The following is a 25,318-nucleotide window of genomic DNA, read 5'->3' on the forward strand; positions in this document are numbered from 1 at the left end:
CATTGATCAGTGGTTGTTGATCAATGGTCATGAGAATTTGCATAATCATGATGAAGAAACTGACCTCCCAGCCCACTGTTCCTTCAGTGGGCTGGTTTCAGTCATTATGCAAATGTGCTGTTTATAAGATTGGGCAAACCTGCAGTCAGGTTAGACTGAAGAAGTCACTTGGATGAGTGAGGAAACGTTTCTCCCACAAAACGCTACATCCAGATGAACAGAATCAACTTTTGGAGATTTACACTTAAGTTAAATTAGCTTAAGTTTAAACTTAAGTTTCAACCCCACGTTGCTTTCTGGATTTTATACTTATTTATTTTACTGGCTACATAAAATCAAAATTCACATGTTTTATGTAACTAAAATGTTTAATTATCTGGGCTAAAGAAAATAAAGTTATAGACTATAATATTTTATATGCATATTACAGGATGTAACACTAGCATGAGTAAAAACATGGCTTTGATTTTGCCACACCATTTGATTTCCATGCTACCCTAGGAAATTTTCACTAGATCCGCCCCTGCCAGGGCTCAAACTACCGACCCTCCAATTAATAGATAGCCTTCTCTACCTCCTGACCTACAGCCACCCCGTGTGCTAGCATGCCAATGCTAAGCTTTGTGTGCCTCAAGTTTATATTGTAATTATGAGACAGTGTTTCAGGTCATTTTATGGAGTAATGTAAATATCAACACTTCACTGAGTTCTTTTGATTCGTCAGAGGCATCTGATGGAAGACAAAACATTGCTCAGTAGACCATTTAACCCTTTATTTCTCTTTTATATTACTTCTAGACGGGAGATGCGTCCTGCATGACACGTTGCAAAATGGTGGTGTACCCCTAACAATTTTATTACAGACGCTCTCTCATTCTAGTCTAAACAACAGTGTCTCCGTAACTTTCCACTAGAGATAGTCCCCTCGTATCTACTTTTCCCAGGCAAGCGTGAGTGAGAGTCTACAGCTTTCTACTCCCCAAGGACACATGGTCTCATGCCTTTATTTTTCAGGGCTATGTCCACTTAATACTACACTATATAACTTTATAACACTTATTAATAAAAAGGGAGGCACTGCAAATTATTTAATCCCAACGGTAATGAGAAAGTAAGCTATTGCAGAAGTGTAACTAATTACTTCCCAGCCAAGTAATTAAGTAATATGGTGCATTACTTTAGGAAAGGTGATGGATTACTTAACGTCCCCAGCACTGTAGATGGGTTGAAACTGACTGTGGTGTGTGGAGTGAGTGTTTTACTGACGGGGTGGGTAAAGGAAACACGCCTTCAGATCATGTGTTCCAGTTTTTCAGAATAAAGTTTGTGTATTTGTCATCGTAGTAAAATGTGGGATTAATCCATGAAATGACTGCATGGATGCCGTGAATGTTCGGCTTCCCCCTCAGCACCTGGTCCTGGTGTTTGGATGCTGAGGGCCCCCTCAGACTCAGGCCTCCTTAAACGTGTTTACGACCCTGGGTAAAGCTGCTCTGTTGTCACTGCTCCCTCCCTCCCTCTGACTCCGCACTGGTTGGAGCTCCTCCTGCTCACTCTCCGAGCGGCCGCCTCTCCGTGCGGAGCTCACAGGCGCCTCTCCGCAGATGGGTGACTACTCCACTTCTCCCGCTCTTCTCCTCCCAAACACGGCGGCAGCTTCTTTCAGCTGTGTACCGCAGGCAGCAGCAGCCCCTGCGCCGAGCACAGAGGCAGGACTGACGGGAACCGCGCTCCAGGTGTAAGCTCAGCTCAGGTGAGGATCTTTGATGCTTTGTGTCTCTGTGCAGGACTGCAGCTGCGTCCATTTAAATGTGAGTCATGTGAACGTGTTGGCATTTCGCGCGTGCACCCAGAGAAGTGATCTCAGAGATGTGCTGTGTGTTCACCTTCCGATCAAAGCGTGAGACATAAAGGCTCACGTGCACGGACAGAAATTCATCTCAAAAGTTAAAATATGGAAGACCGAAAGTGCCCCCAAAAATCATGACGTCAACAAATTACTGATTAAAATGGTTAAAATGCTTTTACAGGCACCAGAAACCACACTGAAAATAACCATAACATCCACTGTAAAATGTGACACAAATGAAGAATAAAGTTTATGTAGTGACATCCCTGTAGTTCACTCACTGAAGGAGGAAACAGACAAACTAATTAATTAATTAATTAATTAGTTAATAGTGAGCAAACAGTGACTACAGTACAAAACAGACATTTTTCATAATGAATAAATTATTAAAATAGAAGGTTAAAGGGAAGGTAAAACAACATCGCTTCAGTCCCATTTCATACATTCAGTGCCTGCACTTCATTTCTGCCTTTGTTCTTTGGTGTGTATTTTATAAGATTTAAAAATGTATTTAATATTTACTGGCATCAGCATCCTTGTCATAATAGTCAGTTGGAGAGGATATTAAATGGCTCAAACAATAATTATTTATTTATTATACTTGTAAATATGCGACACGTTGATAGGCTTCTTTCTCTTTTTTGTCTCTTAATGATGACATTTAATTTTATGTGTTTGTGTGCCGAACGCATTTGTGCTTCCACATTAAAGGCATTGATGTCTGTGGAGCGCTTCCCACATCTTGTTAACATAATCAGCATCATTTTAATCATCAGTTCAATATCACGGTTTGATTTCGAGAGAACACTGGACCTGTGTGAGGAAATGAAGCAGCGACCAGACTGATCCACACGTTTGTTCTGCACACTTCATTCAGTTTTATTTATACAACGCCAAATTACAACAGCGCTCCCCACAGGGCACTTTGCACTGTAAAGACTGCAATCATACAGAGAACACAGAGAAAACCCTGACAGTCATGTGACCTCCTATGAGCCTATGACCGCCTACCTCACTCTGCTTTTCTTCCACACTCTTCAGTTTAAAAACAGTCACACTTCTTATTTACATGAAGCCGAGGTTCGAAACACCCTTGGTTCAGGTGTTGCAGGTGGGTGAAGCTGGAGGGTGGTGTCAGGCTTCTGTCTTCAGGCTGGAAGCGATTGGTAAAGTCCTGCCTGTCAGGGCAGCAGACTCCAAGAGGGACGGGGAGCGTGAAGCTCCGGCTGGCTTGGACTCGTTGACGTCTTTCTGCACTTTTCTAAGTTTGTAGCATCAGTAGCAGAACAGCACCACTGTAGAGTCCATAATAATCACAGCTGGAAGGTGATCCTGGACTTTAAATGACTTTTGACCTGCTCCCACCAGAGCTGACACCTGTCCCACCTCCTGATCTGACCCTGAAGGTTTACCCAGAATGCACGCTGTGAGTGATCAGAAACTGGTCAAAGTGCTGCAGGTCGTTCCGACTCGGACAGATGATAACACATTTGTTCAGAGACCAGGTTCAGTCCTCAAACTGAGTATTTAACCCTTTAAAACCGGTCAGCGCGGACACGCTCCGTTTTGCGCAACTACTTTTAAATCCTTGTAGCACTGCAACCACGTGAGCTAGCGCAATAATTTTTTTTGCATATGAAACCGGAGGAGTTGTACTTACATCTAGGTCACAGTTTCCTTCCACATATAGCTTTGCAAAAACTGCATAAAAAGCACTTGCAGCAACAAAAACATAATATTCCAGAAACACGCTTTGCCGATCCGATCAGCTGTTCGTAACACTTCCTACATTAGAATAGACGTCAGCGTGAGCTATCGCATATCCTCCATTACCTGCCCAAAACCGGAAGTGACGTCATTTTCGCGGAAATGTAGTTTTTTTACCATCAGGGCCTTATGAGCCTATACTGGTGTTTTTTAAAAGTTGTGTTTGACTTTATGACTTTCTGTGTCGTTTCTGGGATGCTTAGAACTCATATTGCACTGCTGGAAATAGTTTATTTTGATGCATATGCTGCTTTTTTGCAAATTTGCATTATAATATTTATTTTCGTTTTTCCTACAGTATATAAAAATTGGTGTATTTCAAAAATAAAACTATGAAGACACTCAAAATAAATTTCCTGTGGTGGGAAACTATTTTGTGCAACTTTTTTGTATTTACAGTTTTGAGGGATAAGCCTCTTATATTTCTCTAACTAGAAATATATGTTAAAAAAACAAAAACAATTTTCAATTTTTTTGTAGTTTATTGCACTTTCTTGCAATTTAGGTAATTTCTATGCACTTAATGCATGCATATTATTAAAATTTGGGCTATAATGGTTGTATTGATGTATAGCAACTCGAAATGCTCCCAAAAATGGCACTACAACATGTAAAAATATAATATAAGCTCTGGCAGACTTGGTTCTATGGTAGGTCTTAAAGGGTTAACTGATCTGGGTTCAGTTTCTATCAGAGCTGAACCGAGTGTTTCAGGCCTGAAAGTTTGATGTGGAGATCTGCTGGACTGATGAAGCTGCGAGGCTCAGACAGAGGGAGGCTGCCGAGCGGATGGACGGGTGGAGAACAACGGACTGACTGCCGTTAAACTCCTTGCTGTGAATGAGGACTTGTAATCCACTGTACCACAGTATTGTACACTGTATTCAAGTCTACAACATTAGGGGCGTGGCCTCTTTCACTGACAGGTGGATGGTGACACAGGCGGCTGTAGCTGCTAGCTGTCTGCTAACAGGATCTCTGGACTGTGTTTCTGTTGTTGGAGAATTTTAGAGAAATATTAATGACATCATGGGACCAATAATATGACTGCTGTGAGGTTACTGTACTAACAGAGCGTTCAAGAAGGTGGAGCTCCATGTCAGATTTAAATTCTAGGGTTTTATGTGGATGTTACTGAGCACTCAGTAGTGATGGTCTTTGGGTTTTATGATTTCAGTTTCTGATCATCTGTTCAGAGTCTGTGAGTACTTTAGTTTCCTTGGTTTTTCACATTTTACTTTGGTAGTTTTTGTCTGCTATGTCTAGGTTGAACTTTTACTTACTCTTCAGCAGTGGCTCATTCATCTCCTGTTTGCCCGTCCACCGATCGGCCCTTGGTGTGTATGAATAGTCCTGTCCTCCTGTCGATCATCCGCATGTGCTCTTTGAGTTCAGTTTCTGTGTTTTCAGATTTCTGTTCTTTGGACTGTTTAAGTAAAAAGGTTCATGTTTGAATTTCAGTCCTGGTCCTGCAAACATGAACAGTAAGGTGTGTGTGTGTGTTTTGCAGTTTTTGCAGCATTATCCTTACAGCTGTGGATCGCCTGTTTGTCCCATTGAGCTGCATCCGTCTTCTCGGCGAGCATTCACCATGTTAGGAACTTCAGCTGCTCGGTCGCTGCAACAGATTCTATTTGACCTTTGAACTGCAGCACAGCAGTGATTATGAATGAAGGAAGACCTTAAACATGGCATCAGACTGACAAAGCGGAAACAAACATCCAGGACGCGGTGTGACGCCTGGCTTCACCTGAGCTCATGAAGCTCAGCAGTGAGCGTTTGCACTTGATCTCCACGACTTCCTGTTCCTGTTTCAGAGCTCCTGTCCCTATGAAGAGTTTGGAGCTGACCAAATGATTTGATTTGGATCGAAAAGCAAAACGAAAGACAGACTATGTAAATGATTTTAACAGTTTTCCTACAGGGAAGGATGTGACATCACAGTGATGCAGTGAGTTTATCACAGAAGTGAATTCTCCAGAAATAAATTGAAAGAATCTGTTCTGCACACAGCGATAGAGTCAGGGCAGCCTGAGCGTCAGCGAGTGCTCTGAGCGTTACATCCTCCTGTCAGCTGACATCAGCGTCAGCTTGGCCCGCTGGACTGGTGTTTTACGCCGGCCCACGGCCACTCACCGATGACACAAAGAAAACAGGCATGAAATCTGTTAGAAGCCACAGTCTGCTCACTGCTGAGTCACTCAGGGCTGCTCAGGAACATCTGAGCCCCCCGAGCTCCTCAGACCTGCAGCTGTCTGAGGTCTACGGAAATTTGTGGTTCTCAGCTGAATGTGCTGTGGTGATTTGTCTGTTCTGCTTTTATTTTGGAGGTCAGGTTCAAATGTGGTGTAGAGAGGACCTGAACACTGGAGGCTTATCATTGGCTTATTTGAAAGTCCAGAGGATAAAGTCCAAACTACAACTGCATGTCCTCAACAAAAGACAGCTGTGAAACATGATTCAGAGGAAATATCACAGAAAAAAACAACTCTAACGAGAAGCTCAAAACACTAAAGAAACCAAACTCACCAAAAAACCAGGAAGTATCAACCAGGAAGTGAAATCCAGGAAGTGAAAATGTCTTCTAGTTACATTTTCAGAAAAGCAGACTTCCTGTTATCCTGCCATGTGACTGGTGACAGGTGAGCTTCCATGACTTCGTTGTCATGGTCGGTCTGTTGGGGTGCTGTCACAGCTGGGGGATCTTCTCGTTCTCTTGTAAGTAAAAGTGATCGTTTCTCAGCCGGCCATCTTTACATCAGTGAAATGTCGCTGAACGATGATGTGGTGGCATCAACATCGCCTCAATAAAACACAATTGTGTTTACAGACATCTTCAGTGAAAAACACGTGAAACATGCCTCGCACTCCTGATTCACTCACTAATGGTTTTAGTGATGAGATCCCCCATGGGTGTTCTGTCCGGCTCTGGAGGATCTGTCTTTGGTTTCTGAGGATTTATGCCTCCGGGATAACACCTGATGTAGATCACCTCACCGTGAGGTGTCTGTGAGAGCTGAGCCACATGCTGTGAGTCAGTGGAACATGGCACTTGATGGAAACACCATTAATCATCCTGCCCCTCGTCCCTCGGTAACCAGGATGCCATCGGGCTTGTTAATCACGCCGTCGTCCCAAAATGAGAAGCTGAAGAAAATAAAAACGGTCTTCAAAGTCTGAACACCTGCGTGGATTTCAGCATGATAGAGGTGTGTCTGCTATCCAACAGGGGGCGCCTGCTTTGATTTATTTTTAATTTCTAAGTGATTAAGATGAATCATCACGTCTTGATGCATTATCCAGGTAAGTAAATCCCTAAAAGTTGATTCTGTTCAGTGATCACTCTTACTGTGTGCACGCTGAGCTGTTGAGAGTAGGATCGTTCGTTCGGGATGAGAACATCTCTGGAATCATTTTCATCATCATGCTAATTGTATTTATCTCACAGCTGCTGGAGGAAGTGAGCAGATTAGCTCCTTCCTGCTGCCTTTAGGGGTGTAATGGTCACCCTCGCCACCCCTCAGCCTAAACCAAGACGTAATTACAGCAGTGAATGAGAAAGCAGTGGGCTGTCTTTGTGTCTTTTAGCATCCCTGTTCTTGAATTGTTCTGTTATAAAAGCATTAGAGGGGCTGGACCAACGGGTGTTGGCTCTGATGGAATTGGGCTTGACTAGAAATCTTCTGTTGGGGCGGATTACCAACAGAGTGCCGTGCTGATTCTCAGCCATGAGCACGACCCGCAGGCTGCAGGACATGTTCACCTACTCATCACCGGTATGTGGAACCTCCACTTGTCTGTCCATCCATTCATCCATTTGGTGCTGCAGAGCTCTCAATTCAGCTCAATTCAGTTTTATTTATATAGCACCAAATCACAGCAACAGCTGCCTCAAGGTACTTTATATTGTAAGGTAGACCCTACAATAATACATACAGAGAAAAACCCAACAATCATGACGCCCTATGAGCAAGCACTTTGGCTACAGTGGGAAGGAAAAACTCCCCTTCAAAAAGAAGAAACCTCCGGCAGAACCAGGCTCAGGAAGGGGCAGCCAACTGCTGCGACCGGTTGGGGTGAAAGAAGGAACACAAGATAAATACATTCTGTGGAAGAGAGACAGAGATTAATAACAACTAATGATTCAATGCAGAGAGGTCTATTAATGCATAGTGAGTGAGAAAGGTGACCTAAGAAGAAATACTCAATGCATTATGGGAATCCCCCAGCAACCTAAACCTACTGCAGCATAACTAAAGGAAGGATTCAGGGTCACCTGCCTTTTAAGCGTAATCTAAAACTAACTCTTTCGCGCTACGTCCACACCTACATGGGTAATTTTGAAAACGCAGCTGTTTCGTCCACACGTAAACGGCGTTTCGAATCACCAAAAACTAAGATTTTTTTAAAACTAATTTTTTACGTGTGGACGAGGAATACAAAGTTCGTCATGCAACGTCAAAGGTATATGCCTTTTTTCACGTCAGCTGTGCGCCACGTCATTGCTTACATGAGAGGAATTGCAGAATGGCAGATAGTCAGATTAACAGTATTTTGTCTCTATCTTCAGGTTTTACACGCTTGCATATAAACACGCAGTTACTGTCCCTCTATTTAGAAAGGCAGAGGCATCACGGTGTGATTATTTTACATGTAGTTGTTTTTTTTCCTGTGTAATAATATTCAACATTGCTATCAATACATTTTTCAAAAAATGCCTCTCTGTGCAAAATGGGTTTAAAAACATAAACAACAGTGGGATACTGTTTGTCCGTGATTTGAAGAGCCCAGCGCTGCTCCCGATGAAGGGAAAACCAATTCTGCAGGGAGACCTACCTCGGCACTTGTGCAGGTGAAAGCAAAGGTAAGATTTGCTTCACCATATTTTCTAGTCTTTGGCTTAGAATGAAGTTGGTTTGGAAACATATTCAGCAATGCTTCATCTCCTGCTTTGCATTTGTGTAGGCGCCCCATTCTAGCAGTGTCCAAGAGTTGTTGGGGTTTTTTTTTTCTCTTTTCATGCTGCGCCCCCCCTGCAATGGCTCTGCACCCCCCTAGGGGTCGGGCCCCACACTTTGGGAAGGTCTGTATTAACTGAAGGCTTTTCAGAGAGTTTTTAGGACATCCTAGTAGCAGGGAATTACAGTAGAAGTAATAAATGCATGAACTGGTCAAAAATGACTCCAGGGTTTCTCATGGTGTTATTGGAGGCCAAGGTAATGCCATCTAAAGTAAGAGTTTGTTTAGATACCATATTTCTAAGATTTTCAGGGCCGAGTCCAATAACCTCAGTTTTATCTGAATTTAGAAGCAGAAAATTAGAGGTCATCCAGGTCTTTAAAACTTTCCTGCAGTTTAACTAATTGGTGTGTGTTATCTGGCTTCATGGATAGATAAAGTTGGGTGTCATAAGCATAGCAGTGTATGTATGTGTGCTAGACCTTCTGATGCTACTGCCTAAGGGAAGCATGTATAATGTAAACAGAATTGGTCCTAGCACCTACAGCGTGCTCTAATCATTCTAATAGAATATTATGGTCAACAGTATTGAACACTGCACTGAGGTCTAGCAGGACAAGCACAGGGATGAGTCCACTGTCAGAGGCCATAAGAAGATCATTTGTAACCTTCACTAAAGGTGTTTCTGTGCTGTGATGAGCTCTGAAACCTGACTGACACTCTTCAAATGAGAAAGTCTGCGGGTCTCCGTGTAATCGGTTTACTGTTCCAATACTTTTAGCCCTCACTGTACTTCCATCTGTGACTTCATCAAACATGTAAGAATAACCAGGAAGTGTGAGTACGCCATCTGTAATAGTGTAGTGAGCACATGAGCAGAGATTTCCTCCTCTTTGTGTGTCCTTGAATTGCATCCCGCCCTTCCCTTCCCAGCTTCATATTCATTATGAGAAGTTTTTCCCTTAGCTTTAAAGACACTTTCAATCCTAACAGACATTAAACCTGAAGGATCATTTCACCCCCACTGACCGCCCGGTCATGCCAACAATCTGAGCTCTGCGACGTGGCGGAGACAGACAGCTCGCCGGCCCGCAGGCACCACCGTCTGCATACATGCAAACTCGATGGCACGAAGCTGGCGCTAAGACGAAAGCGTCAGCCCTCTGGAATCATCTGCCACATCGAACTGATATCAAACATCAGGATGTGACCTCTGTGATGGCTGTCCTCACCCGCCTCCGCACAAAGGAAACCTTCATAGCTTAATCCAGCTCAGATTTCATGGCTCTGCTGCGTGGCTGTCCCACTTCCACACTCAGAGAAACACAAGTTATTTATATCCGTGCAGCCAGAACACACTCTTCCAGCAGAAAGCAGCCGCAGAGCGCCGAGAGCTCCCAGCCAACACGAACGTCTCAGTGCTGAACATTCGAAGCTCAAACACATTCAAGTTGTTGGTTTAATGTGTGCGTGCTCCCCCTCTGCTGCACAGACCACAAACATGACGGGCTCGACGCTGTGCTGCAGGTGACCTCCTTCCTGTAAGACGTTCCCTCTCACATCGACACACAGTGAGCTGCAGCTTCTGCAACTGTTCCGGTATTTTTTTCCCATGATGAGAGCAACAAACCAAACAGAACCTGCAGTTCCTCTGACGTCCAGCAGAGGCAGCAGTGAGACCGTCCTCATAGACTTCCATGTTAAAACAAACCTGTTTGGTCTCTGTAGATAATTTAAACCTTCATTATATTCGTTTAAGGAAGATATTTTTGTAACTCACCTGTTTGCATTACGAGGAGTGTGGCCTCTCTGACTGACAGGTGGAAGATGACACAGGTGCTGTAGCTGCAAGCTGTCTGCTAGCTTCACCTGAACTGGACCTTTGGACCATGATTGTGCTTTTAGACATCATGTGACTAATAATATCGCTGCTGTGAGGTTACTGTACTAACAGACCATCTCAAAGAAATTCTAGGATCCTCATTGGATGTTACTGATTAGCTGGTGTCTATCTGATAGCTAAGCATTAACTGATAACTCAGCACCTTCTGGTTGAACTATGGTCATGGCGTGGCTGTAAGCTGTACTAACCAGTGACATAGAACATGAAGATAAATAATCTCAGTCACCCAAACCTGTCATGCACATTTTGAATATTTTACAGAATGTCAGCCCTAAAAAACGTTGATATTTTTTCCAGCGTTTTTGATTCTCACCACTTCTTTAGTTCGTGAAATGTTTGGAATTGATGAACAAATTTCAGCTGTTTTTATGGAGATCATCACTCCTATAACAAACAGATTAATTCTTCAGACTGTGACGCCTGCAGTGGTAGTAAAACTGATCTGGGTTCAGTTTCTCACAAAGCTTTAATGTGTTTTTTAACCCAGAGTTCCATGTGGAGATCTGCTGGACTGATGAAGCTCAAACATGCAGCAAAAAGCCCAAAATGTGGACCTATGCAAGTGTACCTGAAGGGTCTGTGAGGCTGAACATGTTCACAGTGTGAAGGGGACATAATGCATCATTGATTAAACAAAGAGCAGCTGACTGTGATTAGTGTCTGATGGAACAACCCTGTTGCACAGCTTTCCTCTGCAGCCCACAGATTACACTGTGCACATTCAGTAAACTCAAAGAGTTTGAGTGCTCTGATTCTCTGCGCAGCTGCCGCTCGGTCAGGTCGGCTTAGGTAATGTGTTCTGAGGAAAGAGAAAAGGAAGAAGAAATGAAATATCAAAGATCAGCAAGGTCATCGGGGGTAAATGGGCAACTGCAGGCGGAGTAGCAGCACCTCCACGTCTTCACAGATTCTGGTCATGCACTAGACTTCATAACTTCACCGAAGGTTCAGGCATGCGCTCAGAAACAGCACATGCATGGCCCGAGTGGAATTCTGGTTCTCCTTCTTAAATTCACCACGATGATGTCACCCCGATCTTCCATCACGCTTTAAAAAGTGCACACTATGAGCGTCTCAGGCTGTCCTAAACTTGAGCCCCATCAGCTTCACGCCTGCAGGAGTCCAGCTGAAGTAGCTGAAGTACTAACAGCAGCCAGATGAACCCACTTGTGCCTTTTTCTGGACTGAGTTACCCAACATGTTTGATCCTGTGTGTGGACAGAAGAACCAGAGCCACCAGGCTTCTTTTATCTCCATGGACCAGCTCTTCATAGTCACATGAAGGCATGTGTGATGGAGATGGTGATCAGGTTGAAATTTTACTGCAGAATCTGCTCTGAATCTGTGCTGTGGGATACGACAGAGCCGCCTCTCACACTGTTCCCATTAACAGTGTTTCATAGAGGAGTTCAAAGCAGTGGGTGAACGTCAGCCTGTCGGCTGCAGAAAGTGAGCTGTCAGTCACAGATGGGAAGATGTGGGAGGAAGGAAGTTCAGACATTGTTCAGCCATCTGACGAGTGTGTTGGAGGACTTGTTTTAAGTTGGCACTCAAATCAACACGCTTTCATTTATGGGTAGAAATGAGGCAGAAATTTATCATAAAGCCTGAAAAATCTAATTTCAGTTGCTGTAGGAAATTTGAACCAGAGCTGAAAGATGCAGTCTTTTATTTTGAATCCCTTTTTCCTTTCAGAGTTGGAGCCAGCTCTGCTTTTGCACTGAAAAACTGCTGGACTCTTACTGTGAAAACAGAGTCCAGCAAGCTGTTCTGCAATTAACTTCAATTCAGTTTCATTTATACTTAGTTCATTTACATTTATATATATTTATATAAATCACAATATTAATACTGTGAGGTAAAGATACTACAATAATACAGAGAAACTCCAGCAGTCACATGATTCTCCCCACCCACATCTAAAAAACCCTCCCTTTTAACAGGAAGAAAAGTCAGACAGAACCAGGCTCAGAGAGAGGTGGCCATTTTTTCACATCCATGACAGACTGTGTGGGGAAACATGGATGCAGCCACCACAATGCCACTGGATTCTGGACTCTGTGACCTGAAGCCTTAGGCCCGGGGTGGCCAACTCCGGGCCTCAAGAGCTGGTGTCCTGCAGGTTTTAGATGGGTCCTTGATCCAACACAGCTGATTTAAATGGCTAAATTACCTCCTCAACATGTCTTGAAGTTCTCCAGAGGCCTGGTAATGAACTAATCATTTGATTCAGGTGTATTGACCCAGGGTGATATCTAAAACCTGCAGGACACCGGCTCTCGAGGCCTGGAGTTGGCCACCCCAGTCTTAGGCTGTGTCGAAATTCAGGGGCCACATCCTTCGGAGGTCACATTTGTAGGCCGATTACATGGTGTCCAAATTCGAAGGTTGCTCCAAATGTGGCCCAGAAATGCGTCCTCCTTTTCCCCAGATTTGAAGCATGGGCCGGGTGTATCGTTCGTGGCCCACCATATCCCAGGATTCATTGCAAATAAGGGTTGAAGAAAATCTTTTGAGAAAAACGGCAGGTGGTTGAAGTGAAGCAATCCAGAAACAAACTTTTAAAAGTAAGTACTGTTTTTAAAAAAAAATTTTTTATCTCATTAAAAATATCCAGCGGAACAAATTTAGCATAATGAAAAGTCTTAAAAAATTCAATGTAGCTAACATTCGGTTGTTTTAGGACAAACCAACCAAAAGTCTGGCCCCGTGAGCTGTGGTAAGGAAGCAGACTCAACCATGCTGTGCTGAAGTTTATGGTTAAATGAGCTCTCATCCTGTATAAACCACTAATAAATAAGACAGGCAATAAATGGAGAAGTCCTCCTCCTGTGTCTGTGCTGTTTGTCATGCTTATATCATACAATTTGAGCATGTCACTTTTGTTATAAAGCCCAACATTTCTGCAGGATCATATGTCCTGTTTCTCCTTTCTCTTTTTTTCCCTCTTAAATTTCTCTTTAATTGTCCCACACAGGGAAATTTGATTGTAACAGCAGCCAGAAAGACACATATACAAACAAACAGGACACAGAACAGAAACATACACAATTTTCTTTCTTACATATTTACATCAAGGACAATGGTTACTATAAACGGAGTAGTGTACAGTTATTAAATTAAATAAAATTAACTACAGATAAGAAGCAAACCCAGGTTGTAGTGCGAATCGGTTGATTAAATTATTGCAGTTACAGCGCAGATGTAAACATCTATGATTGTTGGGAGCAGTTCTGATTGTACAGTCTGACAGCTGCAGGGAGGAAGGACCTGTGGAAACACTCCTTCATGCATTGGTGCATGAAGGATTTTAAATGATTGTGTGATTTAAATACATAAAATATGTCCATGTGATTCTATTAGAAAACTTTGTTTTCATCTTGCAAGTTAACAGATATTTGATAAACTTCTCCTGCTTTTGTTGTTAACTGCCATGGCTGATTTTCTTCTGCAAGCGTCCAGAGTAAGGAGAGACTGAGAAGGGACAGAGGCTCTTCATCCCTGATGAAACACCAGCACAGGTTCAGCAGTGTGTGAGGAAGAGGAGGAGAAAAAGGAGCCAGCAGCAGCTGAGAGATGAAGAGGAGAACAGGGGGAGAACAGGCAGCTGTTCTCTGTACATGAAGGATGGCTGAAAATATTTAAAACAGTTTTCAGATATTTGCTTCGTGTATTTGCAACACAAACTATAACAGCTGCATATAGGGAACCACTGACTGATGTTTATCCTGCAGGACAGGATCTGACAGGGAAAGAAGAGAAAATAAAAGTAACCATAGACAACTTTGATAATGATCTGATTTATCCAGAATGTATTTAGTCAAAATATTGTTTTCATCACAATGGGATTGTACTGGTTTCAGTGGGAAAAGTATGCTGTGAAAAGCTGTACATTCATAAAGTATGTATGTAAAATACAATATTTTATAACGATGTTGTTTCTGTGTCATCTTTATTCCTTGAGACTCTTTTACCCAAATATCGGCCTCTTTAATGCTCTGATATCTTCAACATCTTAAATAAATTATATTGCCCAGTTTTCTCATCAATAAAAGAATATTTACTGCATCAGTCTGATTTCCATTTTATGTGAAATGTACAAGGATCAAATCTTTGTAGTTAATTTTTGGGATATTGCCCTTTAATATAACTAAAGATTTCAGCCAGTGGTCACTGTATATTAATATTTGTCTGTTAGACAGTCACAAGTTATAAATGATATGAAATAGAAATATATATACCATGAATTTTAACTGAAATATAATATTTGAGACAACTGAGTTAAATTTCACCTCTGAGGATTTTTTTTTTTCAAAAAATGAAGTATATATAGTAAAATATCAATAATGGAAATCATTTTACATTTATACCATCAAAATGAAATGAGACATTTCAAGAGCTACACTAGCAAACTATTTTACTAGCTAAACTTAGCATAATTGGCTCAGCACATGGCTGTAATGTTCACCCAGATACATCACACGGAGATGAAACAACACAATTTTCTTCAGTAAAAGTAAAAAAAATGACATAAAATAAAGATTTTCTCTATTTTTGTCAAACCACAGCTGTAGCTGGTTTTGGACACATGTAGTAGCATACCAGCTGAGCAGACAGTGGGCGGAGTCAAGTTGAGACATTGCAAAATTCATTGTTGGAACATTAACAGTAACCTTGTCGGGTTTTCTGATAACCTCCTGCATGAAATCCGCAGAGACCTGTGGGCACTGTCTTTGCCGAACTGACATCCAGCAGATGTCAGAGGAACTGATTGATCTGGGTTGCACCTTTTGGATGTTTTCAGCTCTTGGGTCTCTGTTGGGCTTTTTCTATATGACCAACTACATTTTGCAGCCAGACGAGTCGCCCCCTGCTGGCCATTAGACAGAATGACCGAACACCTGCCTGGAGACAGAAGATTTGTTGTCAGGCGATGATGTAGTAAACATGCCATGTTTTGTGATGTTTTTCTGCACAGCAGAGGAAACACATTGTTTCCAGATGTTACTGGTGTTGTCTCGTCAACATCTGTCAAGCTGCTGTCCTGTGTTGGAGCTTTACGTGTGCATATTTTAAAAACAGTGTGGATCTCTGAGTGTTCTTGTGCAGGAGCGAGGGAGCAGCAGATATGGAGCTGTGTGATGGCTGCCATGACAAGCGGGTGGCTGCTGCGAGTGAGTCAGAGCGTGGCTGTGCACAAACACCTGTGAGTGTGTCTCATTTGGTGGCAGTTCAGTCCCTCAGGGCTGATGAAGGCTGTCAGTGGAGGGCGAAATGAAAGAGTGGGCAAGGCAGACAGCTGATGGTGTCGATGTGCATGTGATCAGAGGACGCGCGCTGCCTGCAGCAGCTGATGCTCTAAAAGCTGTATCTTAATTAAACCGTTAAGTCAGCACGTCGCAGATAAGTGAGAACACGGGTCGTTAAAACGATACTGAGTGTGGGTGTGTGTATAGTTTGTGCACATGTGTAAGAACATTACATATATCATACATGACAGTTTAAACTCTGATATTCTTTAAAACCACAGAGGGCTACAGTGTATCAGCAGCTGATCTCAGCTTATAGTTGTTAGCATCAGAACCTTTCTAGACTCCCTGCTCCACAGGGGGTGCTCTCGAGCTGCTCCGGAATGAGGGGGGCTTTGTGGAGCTGCAGAACAGAGCGGATCATCATTGTTTTCTGTCATCTGATCAGTATCTCTGAAATTAGAAATATCCTGTCTCAGATTGACACTGAAAAAGTAGTTCATGCATTTAGTACTTCTAGGCTAGACTACTATGATTCGTTATTATCAGGATGTCCAAACAACTCCCTGAAAATCCTTCAGTTAATCCAAAATGCTGCAGCAAGAGTACTGACAGGGACTAGAAAGAGAGAGCAGATTTCTCCTATACTGACTTCCCTTCATTGGCTCCCTGTTAAATCCAGAATTGAATTTAAAATCCTGCTCTTTTCATACAAGAATAATCAATAAATAATTAGGCCCCATCTTATCTTAAAGACCTTATAGTACTATATCACCCCATTAGAGCACTTCACTCGCAGACTGTTAGTTGTTGTTTCTAGAGTATTTAAAAGTAGAATGGGAGGCAGAGCCTTCAGCTTTCCATCCCCTCTACTGTAGAACCAGCTTCTAGTTTGGATTCAGGAGACAGACACTATCTCTACTTTTAAAATTAGGCTTTAAAGTTTCTTTTTTACTAAAGCATATAGTTAGGGCTGTATCAGGTGACCCTGAGTCCTTTCCTTAGTTATGCTGTTATTGGTCGGTCAGTGCACATGGCTGCCCGTCCCTGAGACTGGTTTTGCCGGAGGGTTCTTCTTGTGATTCGATGCCATACAAATAAAACTGAATTAAATTAAATCGTTGCATGAGTTATGGTGAGAGCAAACTACAGTCTGATGATTTGGAAGGTCTGACTGTTGGAGAGCTGAGCTAGGATTTGTTTTTTTTCTGCTACTTGTGCACATGGAGCGACTGTCGGGCTGTGAGGAGTGTTTTTAGGCTTCCTGTTTGAAGTGCAGCCCTCACGCTGCAACGTTTTAGCAAACGCTGACAGTCAGATAGTTGGAGAGTGGTTTTTCTGCCGAGTGTGTCCCAGTGAGCTGGGCTGCATAATGTGCCATTACACCCACGCTGGCAGTGTACGCTAACGAGTGTCTCTGGACGATGGAGTGCAGCTCAGCATGAGATAGCAGCATGTGCTGATGTATTCATTCACTCCTCCTCTTCACCTTTCTCCTCCTCTGCCTGTCCGCTGAGAGCTCCTCATCTCCATCTTATTACTCGCTGCTGTTTTGTGTTCTTTGCAGAAAACGCTGCTGCAGAGCTGATCCCCGGGGAAAGAAACACAGGACGCCATATTTGATTCCATCATCCAACTCCTCACAGCACGTAGCTGGGTGCTGTTCTCCTCCTCCTCCTCCTCCTCTTCCTCCTCGCCCCTCATTGTGTTCTGATCCTCTTTATTGTTGGAAGTTGAGTCGCCACCGCTGGGTTGCCCGCTCCCTACTTCCTCCTCCTCTCCCTTCCTGCCATGTCCAACGACAGCGGCGTCCTCCACGTCTGGGAGGCCTCCGATTGGGCAGACACCTCTCAGTGCCCTCCCTCAGTAGGCGGGGCAACATTCCTCATCGTGGCATACAGCGCTGTCATTGCCATTGGGTTGCTAGGCAACGCAGGTCTGGTGTTCATCATTGCCCGGCAACAGGAGTTGCGCAACGTCACCAACATCCTGATCGCCAACCTGTCGTGCTCCGACATCCTTATGTGCATCGTTTGTCTGCCCGTCACCGTCATCTACACGCTGATGGATCGTTGGGTGCTGGGGGAGGCCCTGTGCAAGGTCAGTGTGCCATGCACGCTCACCGCTGCTGGGACAACAGCACTCACCAGTGTGCAATCATCACCTTTTCCTTCAAAAACAATAAAGAGACGACAGTGAGAAGCTGTCTGCAGGGCTGTGTTGTCAGCCTGAGCACAGTTTCACACCGAGCCTGCAGCTCCTTCCTCCTGGAGTCAGCTGCAGGAGTATCTGAAGGAGCTGCTCTTCTTCAGGCAGCTGTAAAGGACTTGAATACCTGAATATTATCCGCTTCATTTCTGGCACTAGATGCTTACTTTTACTAAGATAATCATTCTTTGTTGACATGGAGTTTCTAAGTTATGGTTGTTTCTTTTATTTTAACTACTGTAAGTGCTGCTAGCTTATGACTGCACTGCTGAACACTGAATTAATGAGTGTTCAGAACACAGGACGTGCTTCACATTGGCAGAACCTCACTCTGGGCCACCGGCCTGATAAGCTATCACTGAGGCACCTTAGACAGGAACAGTCCAGGCTCACTGGCCAGCACTTTCCAGTGACTTTCAAAATAAGAGTCATCCAGCATTGTCAGACAGATGTAAAATTAAAAACAAGCCGGGGGGCAGTCCAGGTGCTGACTCTGCCCACCCTGAACATGGATTGCATACTCCTTTTATCCTCCAAAGTTGTGTTGATAAATGAAGACCGTTAGCTTTCCACTGCTTAGTGATGCAGATGAGTCAGGTACGCAGGTGAGACCAGAGGATGATACAAGCCTGTGTTTGTGCTTCCTCTGGAAGCATGTCTGTGGGAGCAGAGGGATAAGTGGTGGTCTGCTCCACACAGGAACGTAATGCTTCTCAGTCTGAGTGACCGACCACCTGAAAGCCTGAGCAGCCTCTGGCTTCACAGATAACAGATCGGTTTTAATTACAAGTTTGTGTCACCTCATTTAATAAAAATCTGAAATTAGACAGCAAACAGCAGCAACTCAGAGCCGCTGACATTACAGATCTAGAAGTTCAGTAGCACCAGATCTGATGGAGCAGAGATGAAGAACAATGCTGACACGGAAGTGAGAGCCATCCATGGCAGTGTTTCATGTGCCCAGCAGGCCGAGCAGCACTTTACCTGCAGACCAGGTACCGCCTGCCCTGCTCACCCGTAGGTGTGTTCATTCACATTTTAAAAGAGAAAAAAAACTTGCCTTCATTTGCTCACTGTGAGGTCATCATGAAGCTGTCAGCTGATGTAACAGGGGAAACTGAATACATTTGGATGAATGGATAAAAGTGTGATGTCACAGCGTGAAGGTGGAGCTGGTCATGACCATGGGGCCGCGCTCTCACAGTGTACCGCGAGCTCGATAACCACACCTTCAGTTTGTCCTCTGCTGTGTTTTGTGCCCGTCCAGGTGACGCCCTTTGTTCAGTGCATGTCGGTGACAGTGTCGGTCTTCTCCCTGGTGTTGATCGCTTTGGAGCGCCATCAGCTGATCCTCCATCCCACTGGCTGGTCCCCCGCCGCGGGACACTCCTATCTGGCTGTGGGGCTGACATGGCTGGTTGCCTGCTTCATTTCACTGCCTTTCCTCTCCTTCAACATCCTCACCAATGACCCATTCCAGAACATCAGCCTCCCTGCCAACCCCTTCAGGTGAGATCTGGGATACAGGTGTTTCTTAGCTTCAGTCCAGAGATGCTGTTTCATTTTAAACTGAAGCTGAGCTAAGCTATGAGGACACATAACTGATTTTCTCAAAGCCCAGAGTTTATTTTTATTCTTTGGAAATGTTCGGTATTTGTCACACAGCCCAAAACGCCTTGGGCTTGTTTTGCATTTAGCTAAAAGCAGCGTAGCCCTAAGACGTTCAGCAGCAGAACTCATCAGGGGAATAAAGTCTGCTGCAGCACAATAAATGAACCTGAATGTGTCTCAATCCGACCGTCTGGACATTAGCCTGTCAGAAATACTTAATGAACACTTTAAGAAAGACCTTTTATCCTCGGAGGTTCCTGTACCAACTGAAGTCTTTAGAACCGGTTCAGGGCCATCAGAGTCACTGAAGGAGGTGTTTATTTACAGTTCTGATTTTGTGGAAGAAGAATGTCAGCATTTGTTGGAGTTTCTTTAAATTCCGCTCTGGTGCCTGGTGATAGAGACGCAGAGAGTGTTTCATCCACAGAGCCTGACGCTGTCTGAGACTTCAGGGTTCATATCTGGATGCTGAAGAGTTTGTATTTACTTCATTTAACAAGAAAACTGAAGATGCATTTCTGTTGGCTCAGACAGTCAGGGAACAGCACTGTATCTGCTTATCAGCACATCTAAAACCTGAAAACGTTAATGCAAGAAGGTGAGTGGACCTGCCGATTTCAGACTCTGATAACAGGACTGAGACAAAGACAGCTTTGCTCTAAGGTCAGAGAGAGTATGATTTAGATATGAAGGGACCTGGTTTTATTGATTCTGGTGTGCAAGCAGGTAAAAATTCAAAAAAAGCCACTAATGTAGTACCAGTAAACCCCTGTACATCCTCAGTACGTTCCCAAACATGTATGTTCCAGAGAAGCAAGCGGTTCATACGAGGTTCAGTCAACAAAATGAAAAAGCCTCTTTTTCAGAGCCTTCCTCTCATGAACCTCTGGGCAGTTTCATCTGTTAGTTTCTGATCTCTAAGTGAAAATTCTGTTACATATTTATACCTCTGAGATTAGCGCTGGATGCCAAGCAGGTGAAAATGCCATCAAATGGGTCAGACATAGACTTAGACTTAGAGCTTTTTATTGTCATTGTGCAGTTTCTTGCACAGCGAAATTGGGTAAACTTCTGGGTCAGGAGTGAAGTAATGTTCAGAACTGTCACCAGAGGTTGGACACCAGCCTCAGTAAAGTTGTGCTCAGTGGGATATTACATCGAGGCACAGATGTTTTGGGATATTGCTTAGCAGAAGTTACATGAAATCTTCAACTTCCTAAATCAGTGCTTCTAAAAGTTAAATAAGTGTTTCCGTTTTCATTATCCATGTCTGTCTTGTTTAAGGGATCATTTGATCTGTATGGAGCTGTGGCCGTCAGACAAGCATCGCCTAGCCTACACGACCTCGCTGCTTATCTTCCAGTACTGCCTGCCCCTTCTGCTGGTGCTCCTCTGCTACCTCCGGATCTTTCTACGCCTGAGACGTCGCAGGTCACACAGCTTTCCGTTCACTCACTCTGTGATAACTCGGTTCATCCACATCATCTTTAACTGTTCGTGTTATCGTGTCAGATTAGAGCTCTGTGTGGACACTATGTGTGGTTACGCTGTGAGTTAATGCTTCTTGAGGTTTGCTGTGACATTTCCTGGTGGATTGTCTGATGATGGATGTCATGCTGTGTTGTGCAGGGACATGCTGGAGCGCAGCAGGAGGACTCGAGGAGCCCAGAGGATAAACGTAATGCTGCTAGCCATCGTCATAGCCTTTGCTCTGTGCTGGCTGCCACTGAATGTCTTCAACACTCTGTTTGATTGGCACCACCAGGCCCTCCCAGACTGTCAGCACGACACAGTCTTCTCTGCCTGTCACCTGACGGCGATGGCCTCTACTTGCATTAACCCCATCGTTTACGGCTTCCTCAACAGCAACTTCCAGAGGGAGCTGAAGTTGACACTGCAACGCTGCCAGTGCGGCAACCGGGCTACAGAGAGCTACGAGAGCTTCCCTCTATCCACCGTGGGCAGTGAGGGCATGACCAAAGCAACGTCACTCAACAGGATGGGCTCGATGTGCATCCCCTCACCAAGACCTGAGATTGGTTCAGCAATACTTGCCAAGACATTACCAGCTGCCACCTAAAATCAAGGACTATGAGAACTGTCTTCTGACAGGTGGTTCATCAGCGGTTCACAGCTGGAGGCAGTGTGCTAACAGCTGGCTGGGATGGCTGTGTAATCAAATGCTGCTTCATCTTGGCTTGGGTTCCATCACTTCACTGCCAGAGATAAACAGCTGATTTGACCTGTCACCAAATGTTTGGTGACAGGAATGAATGAAGAGGCTGAACGATGCTGCTTTGAGTCCCGAACACGAGCAGGAATCCTTGTTTAGAGTAACTCTACTGAGTGACAGAAGAGAGAGGAGGCAGGAGAGCTGGTAGCAGGGACTTTTCAGTAAGACACGCCCCTTAGTTACTATAACTAGGGCTATTAGTTTTAGCTTTTCTCGAATGTTGTTTGAGTGCTGCAACCAGCCATTCTACAGCATGTCAAAATGGCAACATTCTAACGATATTCTAGTGTCATAGACACAGTGGTGGGTTCTGTTGGTCAGTCTGTTGGTTGGACAGTCTGTCCACCAACAGACTGACTGACAGAACAAACAGCTAACCAAAAGACCATACAACCAACAGACTAACAAACCAGCTGACCAAAAGACCATACAACCAACAGACCAACCAATGGACGGAGCAGCTGATCCACAGACCGTCCACCCGACAGACCGACAAGCTGACCTACAGACTGTCCACCCAACAGACCAACACACTGACCAGCTGACCGACAGACCATCCACCCAACAGACCGAACAACAGACCAAAAAGCTGACCCACAGACGGTCTAACCAACAGATGGACTGACCAATAGACCGACCAGCTGTTCAAAAGATCGTCCAACCAAAGACTTTGGTGTTGAAAGAAGTGAAATCAGCTCACCTAATAGAGTGTCAGCAGCTGCAGCGCCATATTTTCTTCACATTTTTCTACAGACAGAACCAGTGGCCCCTCCCACTCTGCAATGAAGCAGGGGATGTTGGTGGAACCAGGTTACACTGCTTTGAAGTTTTTTTTGTGCAAAGAGCTCAGCAGGAGCACAGACTGCTACTGCTGCTGAAAAATGTACTAAAAACTGAAGGAAACTAACAAAATCAAGTTTAAAAAATGGTTCTATTACCGAAGCCAATGTGAGATCTCTGGCTATCTCTGCCAACATTTACTGCCAAAATTCTTTTGCAGTTCTTCAGTTTACTTTCAGACACAAATTATTTAGTGTTGCACACAGGTGTTGATTTGATGAGATGAAATGACGACTGTGACTGACAGTTGTATAAAATCACCTAGCAATCGGGTTAACATTTGAGACCATTTTAAGTAGCTGAGTAAAAGCTGTAAAAGTTAGTAGTAGGTCCCAGGTAAAGTGTCAGCATTTTTATTAATCCTTTATTTATCCAGGTAAAAAATCTCACTGAGATTAAAAATCTCATTTCCAAGAGAGACCTGGCATCATAGCAACAAAATAGGTATGTGGTATGTGACTTTTTCTATCTTGAACAGCATAGAAATAAAACCAGAGCTCTGTCACAGCATGCCAGTGCTGCAGGCTGTTTTAAAGCAGTTAAAGTAGATCTGTCCTGTTCTCTCTTATTGTCTGTCACATATATCCTTTTCATTTTAAACATCACCAAAATTTCAAATATTGTGCTCAGAGTATGTAGAAATAATCACTGAGGCTGTGCACAGCTCTAAATTAATTTAATCTTTTTTCTCTATTCTTGGAACTGTATTTGATGCCACAGACAGAGATGATGTCCTTGAATAGTCATCTCATTTCACCCACTTCTGCTAAAGGGGGGCAGAAATTAAATGAATGTTGGTTTACATTACAGGGAATGAAGTGAAGGCCTAATGTTTAATTAATAGTGGTTCATTTGAGCTACTCTGGCTCAAGATTAATAATACATAACTCAGAATTAGGATAAGAGGACCCTTTCAACACAGAAGTCATTTTAATCTCTTAGTATAGACATGCCTTGTATTAATGGTTTGGGGTTTAGTTGAGTTACGTTAGGTTAGGTTCAGTTGAGTTCAGTTGATGAGTTCAGTGAGGTGGGGAGCGGTTGGGCGAGGTTGAATTGATGAGTTGGGTTGAAGTGAGTTTGGTTGAGTTGGGTTAGGTTAGTGTAAACGATGTGCAACAGACCCGACCACATCTCAGCGCTTTTCTGCGTACACTTTTCTTTATTGCGATTACTGTTCATAACAATACTCACACTGCAGCTTTCCAGCTCACAGGAGAAGATTAGTAACTTACATGCAGTGGAAAACAATATGGTTGCAGGTTATATGGTCATATGGTTAACAATTGCAGAAGTTGTTAATAAAATCCACTGAGTGAGTGACTCTGTGCTAATGTTAGCGTTTATATACTTGAGCCGATTTTGTCCTAATTTCAGTGACTGCATCTTAAATAACATTTTTAAAGATGTTGTTTAGCCTTATTCTGTGCTGAATGAAAAGAAATGTTTCACACTCAGTTTGTAGCAGCTTCACACACTCTTACACTATTCTACTGTTCATGTCAGATGTACTGTTATAGTTACAGTTACTATTACACTTACAGTTATCCATCCCTGTCTTTCTTCCTTTTTGTTAAAGCATAAATTTTATTTCTTATATCTCTAAAATCTCCTCCTGTCTTTTGCAGATGGATTCTGTGGGATTCTTTCCAGTACGGGTTTTCAATTTGATCAACATTTGAGCAATTTTAGAAGCTATAAATTTTCCATACATCCGAATGATAACAAATGTTAAAAGACCCAGTTTCTAATCTCCTTCTTAAAAAATAAAACCTACCTGGCTGTGCATGTTTGTTCTCTCTGTGGAGTCATTTCTGTTTTAAACTCATTTCGTTTTTGGTTCAAATAACCAAACGTGGGACCAAACTCTTCTTTCTCATATAACTGGGGATGAGTTTCCTCTGTCAGCTTCTTCATGCCATTTAAGTGAGAAAGGTGTAGTCTGTGTGGGGCTGTTGGGTAATGTAGTGCAGAATGTTTTCATTAAAAACACTAAGTTTAAAGTTGAAAAGTGTCTTTGTTGTTCTTTCCTTCTCAGGCAAGAAACTTTTGTGGGATCCTGCCCATAGAAAACATAGAACACTTTTTGCCAATCTCCCTTCAAGACCTTCTGCACCTCTGAATGGCTGTCAATATGCTTCTTCTTCTTAAAGGGCTTCATATAAATCCCAATATTACTACCAAAAGAGCATGAGAAGAGTCTTGAAGGTCTTGACTGCCCAAATTAAAAACAGGAAAGGTTTCATTCTAGCTCACATACCTTCTTCCTGTTCCAGGATTAGTTCAAGAAAATGCTGAATTTCTCAAAACTGCGGTTTTCCTCAACATAACAATCCAGGTGGATGTTTTCAGATTTTTACAGAATGGATTTTGGAAGAGGAAGCGAGCTGCTCGCTAGCAACACTAACACTAACCTAACAGTAACAACACAATCTGCACCCATGGATTGGTCCAGAGGGAATGAGAGTGGATGGCTGGCAGAACTGGATGGGGTAATGATTGATTGAAGAGGCTTTTTACAGGTTAGAGTTATTAGTATTTGCTCTTTTAACTGCTCAGGCATCAGTCTCTATGGCTGAAGAACACTGCAGTTCTTCTGCTGTCCAGCAGAGGCAGCAGGGTTTACAGTCTGATACCCAAACGTTATAGATAATTTCCTCCTTCATAACAGCTGTATGGTTGGAAGCTTTTTATAACTC

At 43.4% G+C, this 25,318-nt stretch overlaps 1 protein-coding gene across 3 annotated transcripts; it reads left to right on the forward strand.

Annotated features, from left to right (window-relative positions):
* The first annotated feature begins 1,508 nt into the window (after positions 1–1,508).
* On the forward strand, positions 1,509–24,607 carry npy8ar (neuropeptide Y receptor Y8a). 3 transcript variants are annotated; one of them, XR_312217.1, is made up of 6 exons: positions 1,509–1,753; positions 17,295–17,827; positions 19,203–19,444; positions 20,831–20,977; positions 21,176–22,589; positions 24,248–24,607. XR_312217.1 is itself a non-coding variant. In XM_005750721.2 (5 exons), the coding sequence occupies exons 2-5, from the start codon at positions 17,519–17,521 to the stop codon at positions 21,624–21,626; spliced, it is 1,149 nt and encodes a 382-aa protein (XP_005750778.1). In that variant the 5' UTR covers positions 1,509–1,753; positions 17,295–17,518; the 3' UTR covers positions 21,627–23,018. The 3 variants fall into 3 exon arrangements, 2 of the variants coding, with proteins under 2 accessions (XP_005750778.1, XP_013770751.1); XM_005750721.2 differs by lacking the exon at positions 24,248–24,607 and having other exon boundaries at positions 21,176–23,018; XM_013915297.1 differs by lacking the exons at positions 1,509–1,753; positions 24,248–24,607 and having other exon boundaries at positions 17,045–17,827; positions 21,176–23,018.
* Positions 24,608–25,318: the final 711 nt, after the last annotated feature.

The sequence above is a fragment of the Pundamilia nyererei genome, unplaced genomic scaffold (genome assembly GCF_000239375.1).
Source record: "Pundamilia nyererei isolate P.nyererei 1_Seehausen unplaced genomic scaffold, PunNye1.0 scaffold00285, whole genome shotgun sequence".
Lineage (NCBI taxonomy): Eukaryota > Metazoa > Chordata > Actinopteri > Cichliformes > Cichlidae > Pundamilia > Pundamilia nyererei.